The 16,822-nt window shown below is 38.3% G+C and overlaps 1 protein-coding gene across 4 annotated transcripts in view; it reads right to left on the bottom strand.

Annotated features, from left to right (window-relative positions):
• The window catches only part of CPED1 (cadherin like and PC-esterase domain containing 1), a 265,948-nt gene extending 257,506 nt beyond the window's left edge, over positions 1-8,442 (bottom strand). For 2 of the 4 annotated variants that reach the window (XM_078059501.1, XM_078059502.1), the window contains exon 1: positions 7,283-8,442. In XM_078059501.1, coding sequence (XP_077915627.1) covers positions 7,283-7,531 — 249 coding nt within the window. In that variant the 5' untranslated portion in view covers positions 7,532-8,442. The remainder of the gene's footprint in view (positions 1-7,282) is intronic. The other 2 variants (XM_078059500.1, XM_036122361.2) reach the window with 2 other exon arrangements.
• Between the last annotated feature and the right edge of the window lie 8,380 nt (positions 8,443-16,822).

The raw sequence follows: 16,822 nt of genomic DNA, 5'->3' as shown, positions 1-16,822 counted from the left end.
GATTAGCACACACTGCCGGAGGTGCCTCCAGGCAAAGGCAGACATGGTGGCGTCTGGGAACAACGGTATGGCTTGCTTATGGATTACAAACAAACGCAGAGCGGGACATAAGACCAGAAGAGTATGTTGGAACATACTAGGCATAAGAGGGATGGATTCTACTCAATTTAGCGGGTTTAGTATGACAACTACTTAAGGCTATCTAGGAGAGATGCCATAGGAGTTATACATAGATGGCTTTGAACGTGCAGTAGATTGAAGGGGAACTAGTCAGGCTACTGAAAATAGTCTAGGTTAGTGCAATGAGGACACAGCTTTAAGATTGTGAAGATAAACTCTAAATATTTGGAATATTAATTAGTTATTATCCGGGTTCATTTGGTGGACTTGGGAAAAACCCACCTGTATATATACCAGTCATTCAGGCTTGTTCTAAGGTGATACTAACTAAAATTACTTAGTATAATAAAGGGCCAAATGTGCATCGTGGTCTCAGAGAGAAATCAGAAGGCAGAGCTAGAAAAGGAACAGCATGTCTAAAGGCACTATGTAAACCACAAAGAGGACATCTAGGAATAGGCCAGAAGCCAGGGAAATGGAGAACACACTGGGAAGCAATATACAAGTTGAGTTGGGTTGAAACAAATGGTTCTGAATAAGGGTTGTGAACAAGGCAAGAATGTTGTGGCCTTTACGCAACATTATAAACATAAATATAGTTAGTACTGCTGAACTGTACACGTAAAAATGATGACGAGGGTGAATTTTATATTTTGTGTTTGTTACCACAATTAAAATTTTTTAAAAAGGTAACAATCAAAAAGAGAAAAAGAGAAACCTGAAAAAGGTTTGGCCTTTCTAATTTAGAGCTGGCCATATGGATCAGTGACAGGCCTACAGATTTAGTAAGGAGCCAGGCCAGGTGGATTAGGTGGGGGCAAGGTGGAGAGAAAGAGCAAGTAGTATCAAATATAATTCTAGGTTTAAAGGTTTAAAACCTATTCATTCAGGAGAATGGGGGATGGGGGAGTCCTATTCACGGAAACATAGAGGTCAAGAGGAGCCATTAATTTGGGCATGAGAATTTTGAAAGAAAAACATTTGAGTTTTCATAGTTCTTATCACTCCTCTATAAAAGATAGCAAGAAACTGGAGATGCACATCAGGGCTTCAAGAGTGAGATCCAAGCTAGAAATATACCTGATAGGTTATCTGTACAGGTTGAAAATTAACAGTGTACAAAGTCAATACAATCACCAAGGGAAAGTATAAAACAAGACAACTGAAGGCCCAATACACTAAATTTGGCAATGTCTAATTTTAGCATCAGAGGAAATGCACCCTGAAGGGAGACCACCAGTTATCCATAGAGATCAGAAAATAATCCCATTGTGTCATGGAATTCAAAGTTTCAAGAAAGAGTTGTTGTCTAATAGTGTAAGATGCTTCAGAGAAGAAGGATGTGGATTGAAAATAAATCATTCCATCTGATAGCCAAGGGGTCATTGAAGACAAGTTTTGGTAGAAAAGCCCAAATGAAAAGGAGAAGGGATGGGTAGGGGTGGCCAGGAAGTGAATCCAAAGAGAACCAGCCACAGCTTCTCTGAGGGAAACAAGAGAGGGGAACACACTGGGTTAAGTAGATTGCCAGGTACAAAGAAAACTTATTGTTATCAGTTATGAGTATGTTTACTGGCAGGAGGCATGGTCCAAAGGAAAGGTCTGAAATAGCAATATTGTAACGAAGAGAGAATAACTCTGGAACCAGTTTTAGAAAACGTGGAAAGGTGTTCAAGAACACAAGAGGAAAGTAAGATTTGGCAAAGAAGAAGCATTGGGAAACAGCCTTGCAACTGGATGCCCTACCTTCAGTTCTATTCCCTCCAGTCCATTCTGCAATATGTGTTCTGGAATGTTCTCTACAACATAAATCTATTTATGCCACTTTTTGCTTACCACTCTTCAGGGGTTCCCTGTTGCCTACAGGATAGAATCCAGACTCTCTATCATGCCCACATTTCCACATCTAGACCCTGCTGAATTTTCTACCTGATTTCCTTGCCTTCCTGCTCTGCTCCCCCCAACACATCACACACACACACACACACACACACACACACACACACACACACACAGAATACCCTGCATCCTCCAAATCTATCATTTAATTTCTTCTTTGCATATGTGGTGTTTTCTGCTTGTAATACATTTCTCTTTCCCCACCCTTTCTAACTCCTGCTCATCTTTCAAAATGCTCTATTAAAGTTATGGATTCCCCAGCACTGATTTAACTCCTGATCTGTCTCACAATGCCTTTTATTTCTGTGCCACCCGTGCCTCGTACAGTGTCTGGCACAAACTGCTCACCAGATAGTCACTGAAGGAATGAAGAAAATGAAAGAATGAACTGAATTAGGAAGACAAAGGGTAAAGATGAAGTGAGAATTTTTTTTTTTAATTTGGAGAACTCTGTGAGATAATTACAAACATTTCACTTAAAGAGAGTGATGCCATTTCCCAAGAGTAAGAGCACATTTTGACATATTCTGTGGCTTTTAGAAAGCAACATTAGCATAACTACTGTATCACATACCCCTCCGGTGCACATTACTTGCGGCATGGTTGTGGTAAGCCATGGACACCATTTTTACCACCATGGCCACCACAGACCTGGGAGTTCCTATGCGCCATACTGATTGAGAAGGAGGAACCACCTTTGCCCTGACAGGACTGCACCCACTGAGGCCCTGGCTTGCCCAGTGGCCACCCTGAGAGCCCAGGTAACACTATATGGAAGTAGCACGGGACAACTCTAACCAATGGAAGACAGAAGAAAGGAAAAGCCAAGAGATAAATCACTTGTCCCTCCTGCCCCTTCCCCACCATGCTTATTCTGAGATGCAGAATTTAATACAGCCTCTCTGGTTCTGTCTCTCATAAATGCACCCATTTGTCTTTGCTGTCCTTGTTCCCTTTCCCCCCTACTCTTGCATCCCTGAGATTGCAGCATCTAATGAAGTGTTAGCATGTAAGTGTTTGCCTCAGGTTCTGTCTATAGAAAACCTGGGCTAAACAAGCAATTTTTAGAAATTTTCAAATGTTAAATATATTATGCATTATTGGAGACACAAATTAAGTTTAATTGAGCATATTTGTATGAAAACATTCAATTATTTGCATTGGATTATGGTTGTATACCAGGAAGAGTAGTTGTAGAGAGTAGTCACTTAAGGAGAATGGAGCGTCCAGAAGAAATGGAGAATGAATAGTCAAGCAACAAAGAACTACTAATTCTCCTTGTGGAGTATCAACAGGAGATAATCAGTAACACATGGCTACAGTGAGTATGAATGTATTCTCCAAATAGTAAAGTTTCCATTAAAGGAACATATACTAAGGATGTATATTAAGCATATTTTCTTCCATTGTGTCTGTTTATCATTTAATGTGCTTCCTATGTTGTGAAATATTAAAGTGTTAGATTCCAGGAAAACAAATAAATCTACTGAGTGATCTACTTCAGTGAAGACAAATGGAATTGTCTTCAGCTTACACATTAAATTGAAATGATTTTAAGACATGGCAGATTAGTAGCCAAAATTTAAACAACTAAAGTTGGGAGAAAACCCGGAAGAAATGACAAAAGTACAGCTGCTTCGCAAGGTCCTTTGGAAAGTTCAAACGGAAAAAAGAATTAAAATTTGGCCAGAAGAGGGAGAGTACTCCCTCACTATGGAAAGTTGGCATATACTAGACCATGATCTCAATCTGTATTGAAAACAGTTTTAGACAGTGAACCAAGTCCCAGCTGTAAAGGTATTAAGGGCATAGTCAGTCACCCACCTTTAAGTATCTGCTACTACAGAACCCTCTGTCGCTAGGCTGATGAAGTACAAAAGGTCTTCTCTTGGAAAGAATTGTAACCAAAGAGACTGGGGAATAGTTACTGCTCATTCACGAAAGTATGAAAACTATGATTCGAGAAAGACTCTGTGAGTGTATTTTAGTTTCTGAATGTTTATCCCTACAGCATTCCTCGAAACTCTTTTCCAAGTGTCATCACATGGATTCTTTCATTAAGATTTTGTTTTCCTTTTACAGATTTATAAATCCAAGCCCAAATTATACTTCCCGGACGAGCAATTAAAGTTTAAATGCATTGCTTTTTAAGCATTTTGTTTGTTCTTAGTATTTCTTTAGGTCTGAATATCTGCAGGGGATCAGGATTTTTCCCAGACAAATGCGTACCCGCATATACACAATATTTTGTGTGAAATGTCTGCGTTTGGTAATCATCTTATAAATCCAAATACTTCCTGGAGTCCATGAACCTTAGGTCAAAATCAGTTATTTTAAGTAACTTTAAAAATCACTTTAAAATGGATGGATATCAGTAAGGGAAAGCCCTAGAAAAATGAACATTTTGGTTTGTAAATAAAACGAATACGAAAACCTAAAATTTCTATACAGAAACAGCGCTTCTTCTATAAAAGCTAATTTTAGGTCTTGAGGAAAATCTACACAGGCATCTCATCAGTGATTTTTTTTTATTATGTTATGTTAATCACCATAGATTACACCATTAGTTTTTGATGTAGTGTTCCATGATTCATTGTTTGCATATAACACCCAGTGCTCCATGCAGAACGTGCCCTCTTTAATACCCATCACCAGGCTAACTCATCCCCCCACCCCCCTCCCCTCTAGAACCCTCAGTTTGTTTTTCAGAGTCCATAGTCTCTCATGGTTCGTCTCCAACTCCGATTTCCCCCCTTCATTCTTCCCCTCCTGCTATCTTCTTCATCAGTGATTTTTTTAATGAACTTCATAAGGTAGCTCATTTTGAGAATGATCCATATATACTGATCCCAAAGACATTTGTTTTTTCACTTTAACTATCTTACAGAATATTTAATCCTTAAAACTGGATTATTATTTGATTCTTTTTTCTTGGAACATGTATTACAAGGAGAACTAAGTTATATCTTGTTTTAACTAACTTCCACATGATTCTTTCTAGTTTCCTTTCTATCTCTAATAAAAACTGGCTCTAAACCAATGGCTGACACAAATTAGTTAAAAATAGAAATACATGGCAAATGTTTGGAAATTGACTTCTTATATCCATGGGCTTTTGAATTATAATTGTGAATTTAGAATCTTGTTTATGATTAAAATATTAAGATTGTGAATAATTTGGGGGAAAAATCATGTGATTGGCATTTTTTTTTTTTTTGGTGAAGAAAATTCTAGAGTGAATGTTTTACACAAGCAGCCAATAAGTTTCAGATGGTTTATAAGTAGCAGGAGATCCAAAGCTGAAATGGAATTTTCTGTGACAGCCTACAAATAACAGTTAACATATGCCTGTGTTACAGGCAAAAGCAGGAGTCACATAAAGTCAAGCAGGGAGTAAGAAGAGCTGTAAGTTAATGAATAAAAAACCTTTTTGTCCAAAATTTTTAGCACCAATTTTTACTCCGTACTTAAAAAGCAAAGCTAGCTCAAAAAAAAAAAAAAAAGGAGCAAAACTATTTCAACTACTTTTAAAGAAACTGTATTTATTAATATTGGGAAGAAAAAAAACAAGAAGTGACTTTCCAAGTCACAGTTTACACCCATTAGAAATTTGATGTATTGGGCGCCTGGGTGGCTCAGTTGGTTAAGCGACTGCCTTCGGCTCAGGTCATGATCCTGGAGTCCCGGGATCGAGTCCAGCATCGGGCTCCCTACTCGGCAGGGAGTCTGCTTCTCCCTCTGACCCTCCCCCCTCTCATACTCTCTCTCTCAAATAAATAAATAAAAAAAAATTTGATGTATTAAAAAATGCAAATAAAAATTAATGCTAGTACAAACGAAGAAAAAACACAGATTCTTCAGTGATGTTAGAACATTTAATCACTGACTCGCACTTGCAGTTGGAGTTTCATCTGGAAGTGTTTCTAGTTATATTATCTGCTATTCTTTGTCATGTGTCTTGACACTGTTGATAAACTAAGTCACTCACTTACAAGGTTTTAATTTTTTTTTTGTTCTAACCTATTATATTTCTTACAGTTGTGGTTTCACCAATTGTTATCAGAGCCTTGAACTTACTTTGGTTTCAGCACCAGTGCTGTGGTAGGAACCAGGTGGGTGTATCAGGTCATCCTGCTAGCCCTGTGGTCTGCCTACACACCTCTGAGCAGCGGCCATCTGACCTGTGCATTGATGGCAAGCATGCCCACCTTACCTATCTCACAGGGTTATGAGTCTAAAGGAAATACATAAAGGAGTTCTTGAAACAAGATGGTAGTCGTGCTGGAGGCGTTAGAATTTCAACAGGAAATTCTGCTCCAAACAATAACCACAATCCTAGGATCTACCTAAATTTACTGCATATATAAGATAGTACTTATAGCTTCCTAAATTATCTTCCTATACTTTTTGCTGGAGCACAGAAGTCAGTGGCTTTGCTGCCATGAATTTTTGCATGTGTGTTTTTCTTTTTCCTTTTTCTTTTTCAGGCTGGATTATTTTAAAGGTCATCATCTCATTGATAGGCATGAACAGAGTGGTATATTAAAATAGAAATCCTGTGGAGTTTTTTGTGTGTTTTGTGTTTTTTCTAACACTTCACAAAATTAGTAAAGTTAATTAGAATAGTAATATTAGTAATAGTGTAGTAATATTAATAATAGTAAGTATAGAATAATCAATATTTCCCAAATTCTATAAACAATAAAATGCAGGTATCAATTCTTTTGAGGGAACGTATTATACTATTCCTTTAAATGGTTCAGAAATAAATACGTTGCTTTAGAAATACTTTCACCAATGAAAAATCGATTTAATCAATTATAAAATGGCATTCTGGAATATCTTTGAGTCTGGAATGGTCTGGGCACCCATGCTGACTACCTTGAGGAAACACTCAATGTTGATCAAATTTTATGAATCTATGGTTTATGTTCCTGAACTGGAAATCTTCAGATCTCTCAGAATCCTAATACTTTAGAAAGAATTCACATCACTCCCACTAACTCCAAATTGTCTATTTCATTCAGCTGAAAAGAAGTGAAACTCTAAGAGAGGAGATAAAGGCCAGGACTTTCTGGAAGTAAATAGAAGAAGCTGAAGCTAACATGTGTCTCACTGTCATAAGGTCACCCTCTGGGCCGTTGTATACTCTGGATCCCTTTCAGACCTCATGGAAGTTAATTTTAGTTTTACAGAAAGGACAGAGAGAGGCAGACTGCTATCTTTACGGAAAATGTCAAGGTTAAGCTCGTGACCATCTTACCTTTCTGATTTCCTGTGCATTACCGGAGGGAAGGAAGCACGGTTTGTCCGGGGAGAATCCCTTCTCGCATCCGCTTGCCTGGGTTTCGGGGGGTGTGTTCGGGGCAGCCCCAGGGACAGCGGCTGTGAGCTTCCTCGACCCTCGGAGTGTCAGGGTCTGGTAGAAGAGGCAGATTGCCACCACCAAGCCCACCAGGAAGGGCCGGGGACAAAGTCGCCGACGACAAGGGAACACTGGGCGACAGATCATGACCAGTTCAGCTTCACTTGGCCCCTGTCCACGTTGCCGGAAAAGTCATAGCAGCTATTTTTTGTGAGCATGAAAAATACAGATCAGCCTTCTTTATCCACAACTGAAATCAAGATTGCTCCATCCCCGCTGAAGAACTTTCCGAAGGGTTCATGCCAAAGAATCATAGGTCCCAAAAGTCTGAGGCGGTTAATAAGATCTCTTCCATGGATGACAGTGAAAAGTGGCTGGCCTGGGTTTAAAAAAAAAAGACATCCAAATAATAATAGTTGTAACTAATAACCTGAGCGTACCCCAGGCTGCCAGACTGTTGCTTCCGGTAATGCCTTATTTCCACAACATCCTTAAACTCACAGCAAAGACTTCACAGGAAAAAAAGAAAACCACCCCAAAGTCAATCTGGAGCCTGCAAACAGCACTGAAGAGCGCAATAGGCTAAAACCAAAAGCGCCTGTTGCCCCGCGGGATGCAGGCCAGCTCGCCTCAGCGGTTCCTCATTTCTCCTCCGAGTTTTGAGCAGTCCTGCTTTCAGCCTTTCGTGTTTCTTCGCTGCTTCCCTTCCTCCAGTTTTAAATTGCCGCTGTCCCGTACGCGTTCACGGCTTTTAGCATAAAAAGGGAATGCCCGGTGTGAATGGACATGGGGACTGTCAGGGTTCTGCTTGTACTGGTTTCATTCCGCGTCAAGTTCAAAGTTCTATGTACTTACTCAGTTTTCATCCTTTTAGCCAGAAAAAAAAAGTTGTCACGATCCCCTAATGGACTGCTGGCCAAAAGCCCTCGGAAGGAAACAGCCAGTCGTGTGACTCCAATTCATCTCCCCCGCGCGGACGCCCGGCCGCAGGCACGCCGCCCCCCGCGCGCCGCGGCTCTCCAGGCCGGGAGCTGGGCCCGGGGACTGCGGCCGCACGCGCCGGCGGGGCGGGGCGGGGCTACGGCCGCGCGCGGTCAGCTCCCCCGCAGAGAAATGGTGGGCTTCCCCAGCCTGGGAACGCGCCTCTCACTGCCCTGGAAATGTGCCTGCCTCCCCGGAGCTGCAGAATTTTAAATACACATTTGATCTTTGGCGCCTGGTGTCATCTCTTTTCCTTAATACTGCATTGGAAAAACAAATAGCCCTTCGTCAGATGATGACAAAGGTCAAGGATGAGAGGAAAGCAAACTCCGGGCGTGAATTGGAAGGATCTTTACTCGAGGGAATTGTGGTCACCCTTATGGGGAATAAAAGGGTCCCAGGTATTGCCTGGACTGCAGAACTTGAAAGCCTGAGTATGTACCAGGATAACTGAAGTCATCTTTCTGCTTTGGTACCTAACTCCTATCACTTACTGCTCCTTTCCTGGGCTAATGGCTAAGTCTTTCAAAGGCTGGTTGCCTGATACTTTTTGCTCCTATAATAAGTGGATAGTAGCAGGTAATTTTGCTTTGCGGAAAGGGATACAAAGATACACAGCAGGCTTTGTCCACAATTCAACTCAACCTAACGCTATACACACCGCCACAAGGACAATTCTGTAGGGCAATTCTGCAAACTCCATCTACTTTTGCTGAGTCAGCCGAGGGACAGCCAAGGAGAAACGCAATCTGTCCAGTGCCTGTTGCTCACCTCTTCCCGCGCTTGCTTTGCCAACTCTGGATACCCAGGACTGGCTTATTATAATCATAGCAGACATTCTTCAAAAGCTCTGAACCTAAGTAGGTTTTCTAACGCAAACTCCTTCTTGTGGGCTGAGGTTCTTCTGTGAGCCCACACCCCTGAAATGATCCCTTCCGTCTGTCATGCTCGGGTCAGTCACTTATATTTTGTGAGACGGAGCGCCCCCTAGGGGTGCCCTGCTATTATAGATCCAGGGAAATGGGCATCTATGGTTCCTTACTTGAAAGAAACTACTTTATAATAAACAGATTAATTAAAGCTTTACAGAATAAGTATTCACACTAAAGCTAGATTTACCCCAATTCTTGCATATATCCCCTCTGGTGTGTTTAATATTATTTGACTTATAGATTTAGAGTCCTCAATCCCATGACAAATGAAGAATTAAAAAAAAAAAAATGAAATGGCACTTGACTTTCAGAAGCCAAGAGAGCTTTAAGAGAAATGGCTAAACAATAATGTTGGAAGGTATAGTTTTAGTGGATGCAATGTGATTTGAGAGATACTAGGAATTATGAGATCTTTAAATTGCAAGTGTTCCTGAGTTGATGAGATTGAGTGAGATAAAGTTTTTTACTAGGAGAAAAGGAATGGACATGCATTTCTATTAAGGCAAAAAGTGTGAAAAACAGAGTTTGAGGAATCTGGAGGGTCATTTTTATATATCATTAAATTGTTGACATAGTGTCTTTGGGCTGGGAAACATGAAAGACAACAGCATAGATAATTTTATAGCTAGACTTTAAGTAACAGGAATCAGAAAGAAAGTGGAAAATTAATGTTCTAGAAATGACACCGGTGGCTTGAAAAACCCAATTCCCTGTTCCAACCACTGAGTCTGAGGGTGTGGGAGAGGATGGCAATAGATAAATAAATAAATATTAGAGTTAACCCAGTCTGGGTAGTAGCATGATGCTGCGTCTTAACTGTCTTTAAACAAGTTATCTGTGAAATGAGGATACTTATGCCTTCTTTGAAGTGTTGTTGGCATGCCAGATAATATAATGTATGGAAAGCACCTAAGCATTCTGTGTACATGTGTTGGAAGAATGCATGCTGAATGTATGTCTGTTATGTTTTGGATGCTGAGGCCGAGCTCAGGCTGGAGTGGTGTCAGACACACAAACAGATAATTATCAAATAATGGACCTCTTGGAACCCAGAAGCCCCCAAAGCAAACATGAGCACTTAGTATGTTTTCTTTCCTCTACTCTGTGAGATGGAGGTTGGCGGCAGATGCTGGTTTGGGAGAACGAGAGCAAGAGTGGGATGAGCGTGAGCAATAGGTGGAGACAACAAGTAGTGGGTATTCATGGCCCAGTTGTGATGGAAGGCTAAGTAGGAGCATGTGTTAGAGTCCGAAGGCGTCAGAACAGGGAACAATGAGACAGAGTAAGCTGCTTCAGCGAGGGGAGTGGGAGGGTGACATGCTGTAAGACTACGCATCTATGGGTTCTGGCAGTGTTTCAGACTGTTTTTGTGCATGTAATTTCATAAAGTACCCCTTGTACTCGATCATTTCAGTATTCAAGGGTCTGTATTTAAGCAGCATCAACCTGGGACAATAGAGTGACAGACCTTTTAGAGTTCTATCATTTCAAGGGTGGACAAAACAGAACAATCTTCCTCCTCAAGCCTCTCCAACACAAAATATACTCTCCCATCACATGTATGTTCCATTTTGGGTTTTTGGTATGGAGTATGGGGTGAAAGGAGAGGGTGAATTTAGTGATTGTTGAAGCAAGTATTTTTAAAATGTATTTTATTTTTCAAACTGGACTCAAGTTTCTAGATGAATCAACAGTCCAGATAGACCAAATCCTGTAAACTAGATGCTTTTCATTTTAAATTGTCCACTAGACCAGCATTTCTGAGCATGCAGATCACCTGGAGATTCCATAGGACACTTGGGGCTGCCTTTTTTAAATGGGACATACGTCTCTAGCTCTCCATAATTCTCAACTGGTTGCTTTACTTATTTTTCACAATTTCCTTTCTGTATAAGCACTTTGAATTTGCTTGCACTAGAACCAAGATGACTTTTATCATATTCTTTACTGTATTCTAGTGACTAGTTTACTTGTGTCTTTTTACAGTATAAACTGCTTTGTAACAAACTATTTTACTCATCACCATATCCTTACAGCATCTAGTAGTGTCTCCTGGCAAGTGATTTAAAAATTCCTATTTGTGGAGGTTTATACATAATGGATTTAAATATTTTCCATACTATTTCCATTTTTCCCACAGGAAATATTTCACATCTTGGTAACATGAAACACAGCAGGGGCAATTTTGTCCCCCAGGAGACATGTGGCAAAGTCTAAAGACATTTTTAGTTGTCACAACTTGCAGGCCCAGGGGGATGCTCCTGATATCTCGTATGTAGATGCCAGTGATGCTGCTAAACATCCCACGAGGCACAGAGCAGCCCTCCACAACCAAGCATCATCCAGTACGAAATGTCAAAGCACTGAGGTTGGAAAACTGAAATTTAATCAAAGAATAGTTACTGCATAATTTTTATATGTGGCTGCCTGATTGTCTGTTACTTAAGTTAGAATAGTGTGTACCTGTGCAGCTTGTGGTAATGACATTGGGATTTTAACCACTTCCTGAATGTGTAATTATACCACTCCTTCAAATAAATGCAACTTTACCCATATAATTCCCTTTGAGCCTCCCAGATTTGCTTTTAAGATTTGCACCCTCTAAAATATATATGGAGATATATGTATACACACACACACACATATATATATATCCATATTAATGTGCACATTCTAAAGGAAGGAAGGGAGGAAAAGAGGGGGAGGGAGGGAAGGAAGGGGAAAAAGAGAAATAAAGAAAGAGAGAGAAAGAAAGAAAGAAAGAAAAAGAAAGAAAAGAAAGAAAGAAAGAGGGAGGGAGAGTGGGGGAGGGAGGAAGGGAAAGAGAAAGAAAAGAAAGAAAAAAGAAAGAAAGAAAGAAAGGAAAGAAAGAAAAAGAAAGAAAGAAAAGAAAGAATCACTTCAATCAGTGAGCACAAGGTGGCTGGCAAACATTTAATCCAATGAATTACACTATTTGTTTTACTTTTTTTAGGGCACAAATTTATACCTTGGCATGGAGCCAGAATTCCTGTCTTTATCTATCATTCTATAAAACATGAACAAATTTAGCTTTCATTTGTTATAACATAGTCTCAAATTATGTTCTTTAAATTAGAAATCTCGTATCTTCTCTGTAAACCTGCAATATAATATTCCATGGAAACCATAATACATTCAAAAAATTGTTGCAAGATAGTCACATAATTTGTTTTTTTTTTAAATGTAATTACAATTCAATCATCCATTCTTATTTTCAGAAAGTGAAAGGTATTTTGAAATTTTTACAGCATCAAATTTACTACCTAAAAGACTGATGTTGTTTAATGGGGGATGGAAGGGAGGTAGGTTTTATCTTATCACTCCAAGGAGGGCTGGTAATCATTGAGCTAATCTGGGTAAAGACACATTCATTGATACAGTATGGCTCTTTGATCACGTATATACCACTTAAATTCAAAAGATTACTCCTGTATCTAAACCATATGATCTCTAATATATAAGCTTATTTTTTTTGTTTGTTTTCAACAGATAACTGGACTCTTCTTCAAACATTTATAAACAATAAGACTGGTAAAGTAAAAACATCTTCTGGCACATTTGCAAAACCCATTCAAGAAAACAGTCATTTGTCCTATTAAAGATAAATATGTAAGTGCTTCAAGGATATGAACATAAATTTTTAAAAGTTCTAATGAGGAATACTGGGCAGAGGTCATACCAAAACTTTCTGCTAGCTAGATATTATGATATTAGCAAAATTAGTAAAATATTAGCAAAATTCTAAACAACTAACTCATATTTATATTCAGGGTTATTCATAAATATTTCTGGCTGGCCTCCTGTATTACATTTAACCTAGGAAGCTTTTTAAAGTAACTTAGTACCTATTACAATTGTTCTTATTTTAATGTATTAGCATAGAGGGTCCCTCTACTGGATTAGATTCTACAATGCAAAAAAAATTCAAATATGACCACCGTTTTTTCCCTCATGACTGATGTTAAACTTGTGAATGTTTTAAACTAGCTCACCATTAAAGACTAGCAGTTATACACTTTCCTAAGAAAAACTATTCTTATTCATTAACATAGGTAAGCGGGAATGGGGGATGGGAATAAGCAACATATACAGAAGCCTATACATTCCCTACCCTCATTTCCCACATTGGCTTCTGAGTTTTTAATAATTAGCAGGGGAGAAATGAATGATTGTAATATTCTTTTATGGTCTCTTCTGCCAGGAGCAAAGAAAGTAAAAGGTGGCTCTGGGTTAACCGGATTATATGGTCCTGAAGAATTTATTAAGAAATTGTTAAATTTTTTTCAAATAAACATTTTAATAATGCCTAATAATTTATTAGTTAAATACTGACTTATAAAATATATATACTTACTACTTTAAAATGGAAATGGCCAGAAAGGAGTATACCTCTTCTTTATGTCAAATTTCAATCAAAAAACAAAACAATTCTGAAGTCAGTTCATGTTTATATCACTTTAAACTTTATTTTTCTGTAGCAGAATCAAATCATGAATATTAAGACCCTGGGTTAGAAATTACAGTCTGGGTAATGTAGATTTTATCATCTAAATAAGGAAGACAAAAAATCTTCACTAGCAATTCTAATTTGTAGTTTCGAAAACTAGAAGATTCACCTTAAATTTAGAATTTTTTTTTTTTGGAATTTCCAAGTTATAGACTAGTTTTGTCATCCCTACATTAAAATAATAAAAGTGCTATAGTTTCATTAAACTGTAAAAATAATCAGAATGTATTTAGCCAACAATATGTTAAATGCCACCACCACTCTCCTTAACAAGTAATTCTATGACACAGTGTAAATTGCTCGTGTTTAGACTCTTGCTCAGTTTTCTGGCTTTATTCTCTGAACTTCCGTCTCCCTACTGGACGTCCACTCATGCCAGAGTACTTGTAAGTTACCAGAGTGTACATGGCCCTTGCACAGTCTCTTGCCTTGAAAAACCTTCCCTACTTCGTGTGTCTTTAAGGAATCAGTTCAAAGGAAACCTCCTCTGTGAAGTCTCCCGGTGTCCTCACGGTGCTTTGTGCATCTGCCTATCACAGCACCCTTCCAAGTGCCGCAATTACTTAACACGCTTGTCCTTCCCACATCCACACCCAAATACCTTCCTCTGCAGGTTCAACATCTAGGTGCTCAATGTTTGTAAAATTATAAAAATAAATGCTTCTGACGGTATTCGTTTTCTCTTAAAACCCATTCATTAAAGATTTCTTTTAAAAATATGAGTTGAAGGAAAACACTGCAATGTCTACACAGATATTTCACCTCTCACAACCCAAGTGTATCAGACTTTTGTTTTTTCCAAGATTAATATAATTAATTAGATCAACAAGCCCATTTCTGAGATCGAAGGACAAAGGGCACTAAGACTGCACAAACCAAATACGGTTAAAAATCTGAAGTATGTGGAATCTGCTTTAAAGGAGAAAAGAGCAAAAAAATGAACTGCCCTTAAAAAGAATGACTGTATGTTTATCAAACACTCAGCTTCATTTAGGCATTTAATTAAGCCATTTATTGCTTCAAATGTGTCACCATGAACATTTTAATGTACACTCCACAGCAGTAAGGCCTCAATTTTCACCACCTATAAATTGTGAACCCACATTTGGACTTTTTTTGTGTCACCAATTGTTACATGAGTTTTACAGAACAAAGATTTATTGGTATTTTGTAATAGCAAAAAATGCTTATCCCACCCCTTGGTGTAAATGTCTCAAAGAATATTAATAGTTGGCCACATTTTTTTTTTTTTTTTTGAGGAGGTAGTTCCATGTTTGGCCCATATATATCTCAGATACTAACAAGTTCCACCAATTACTAAATAAGTGAACAAAATTTTGGTTTGCTTCTTTACAGAGGCTTCATAAAATAGTCAATGTTTGAGGTTAAATTTGGTCAAATGTTTCCTAAGTGATTTGGTAAGCAGTGGAATTCACACGGGAAGGGGCTGTAGCAGCTGGAAATACGGATGTTCCTGACTCAGACAAGGAACTTTCTCTTAAAATAAGGCTGTACATAAGGCTTTTTCCTTTGACCAATTCCTAGAAAATGAGTGAATTTGGAAAAGTCATTATATATAATTAGAAGACTAAACAATACCACAGAGCATCTCCAGGCAACGTGCATTAAAGCTAAGTGAATGCTACGTTATATATTATTTCTTAAAGGTTTATAAAATCTCCATGAAAATACTGAGTGTTACGGAATCATGATACTCATGATACTGTGAAATCGTGAATACCCACAAACAAACCAACTTTGTTTTATGGGCTGTCCAGCTATAAAATCAGTCTGCAACAGCTCAGAATTGAGGATTTGTGAAGCTAAAAGAAATCCCCTATCTAATCCATACCCTTTGGGTAGCATTGCATAGATTTTATAGTCTTCTGAATAAGTTCTAAGAGGCTCATAAGTGGTTTTGATTAAAGCAGAAATCTAATGGACCCAGTAAGTTTCAACATAAAAGAAATGATGTAATAAGTATTTCTAAAGTTTCAAGGATTTTTCTACCAACCTGACTTGATAGTATACCTGAAATAAAACCTCCACTATGCAAAATTTATAATTTAAATAGCACCTATAAAACAAAACCTTAAGAGTGCTTACAGACATCCTGCAGCCAACATCACCCTGGTTTAATAAGGCCCAGAGTGATTCAAAATTTGAATTAACTATCACACCAGTAATGTGGTAGTATCCAAAATAGAACTGAATTTTAAGCTCCAATCCAGGAGGTCTCTTTACTTAAATTGGCCACACTGCCTCAAGTCAAAACATCTATTACCATTATTTTCATTTTATCTACCGTAATTAGACTTCTTTCATGTCTCTTAGACTGAAGGAAAAGCCAGAGAGATGTTCTAGAAAAATACATTTGCATTTCAAATTTACATTAAAAATGTCTTTCCCTTATTTTCACGTCACAAATGCCAAGCACTGTTAAAGAAATCACAGATTACACAGCATTCTGTGTCCTGGGACTCTGTCCTTTTTAGATTATGAAAACTGGAAGTTAATTAGAATTAAGAAATTTTCCTTATTAATTGTGTAAAGTATAAATACAAGTAATTTTTTAAAAACTTTATTTTAACACCTAATACAATTCCAATTTTAAGGATTACTTGCACAAAAAAATAAACACATTTGGTATAAAAATGTATCACTTTAACACCCTTTCCCCTTCAGCCCCTCCCACGTCCCCCCCTCCCCCCCATGAACTGCACTCTATCTGGATGCAGAAACATATAAAGACTAATGGCACAGATTCATTTTTACCTACAGGAGTTTCTGTTTATGTACCCAGGTACTCTAGAGGACACCAGCCCACTTTATCACATGAACCATTTCCTTCAGCCTGCTGAATTTAGTTTCACAAAGAAACAAAGCTTATTATAAAGGCATTTGAAAAACCATTATCTTAAATTCTTTTTAGAAGCACTGACTTTTTTTTTTGTTTTGCAACCATTTATATACAGTGTTACATAACAGCTCTGGAGT

This window comes from Halichoerus grypus, chromosome 12 (assembly GCF_964656455.1).
Source record: "Halichoerus grypus chromosome 12, mHalGry1.hap1.1, whole genome shotgun sequence".
Taxonomy (NCBI): domain Eukaryota; kingdom Metazoa; phylum Chordata; class Mammalia; order Carnivora; family Phocidae; genus Halichoerus; species Halichoerus grypus.
This window is presented reverse-complemented; position numbering and strand designations above follow the sequence as displayed.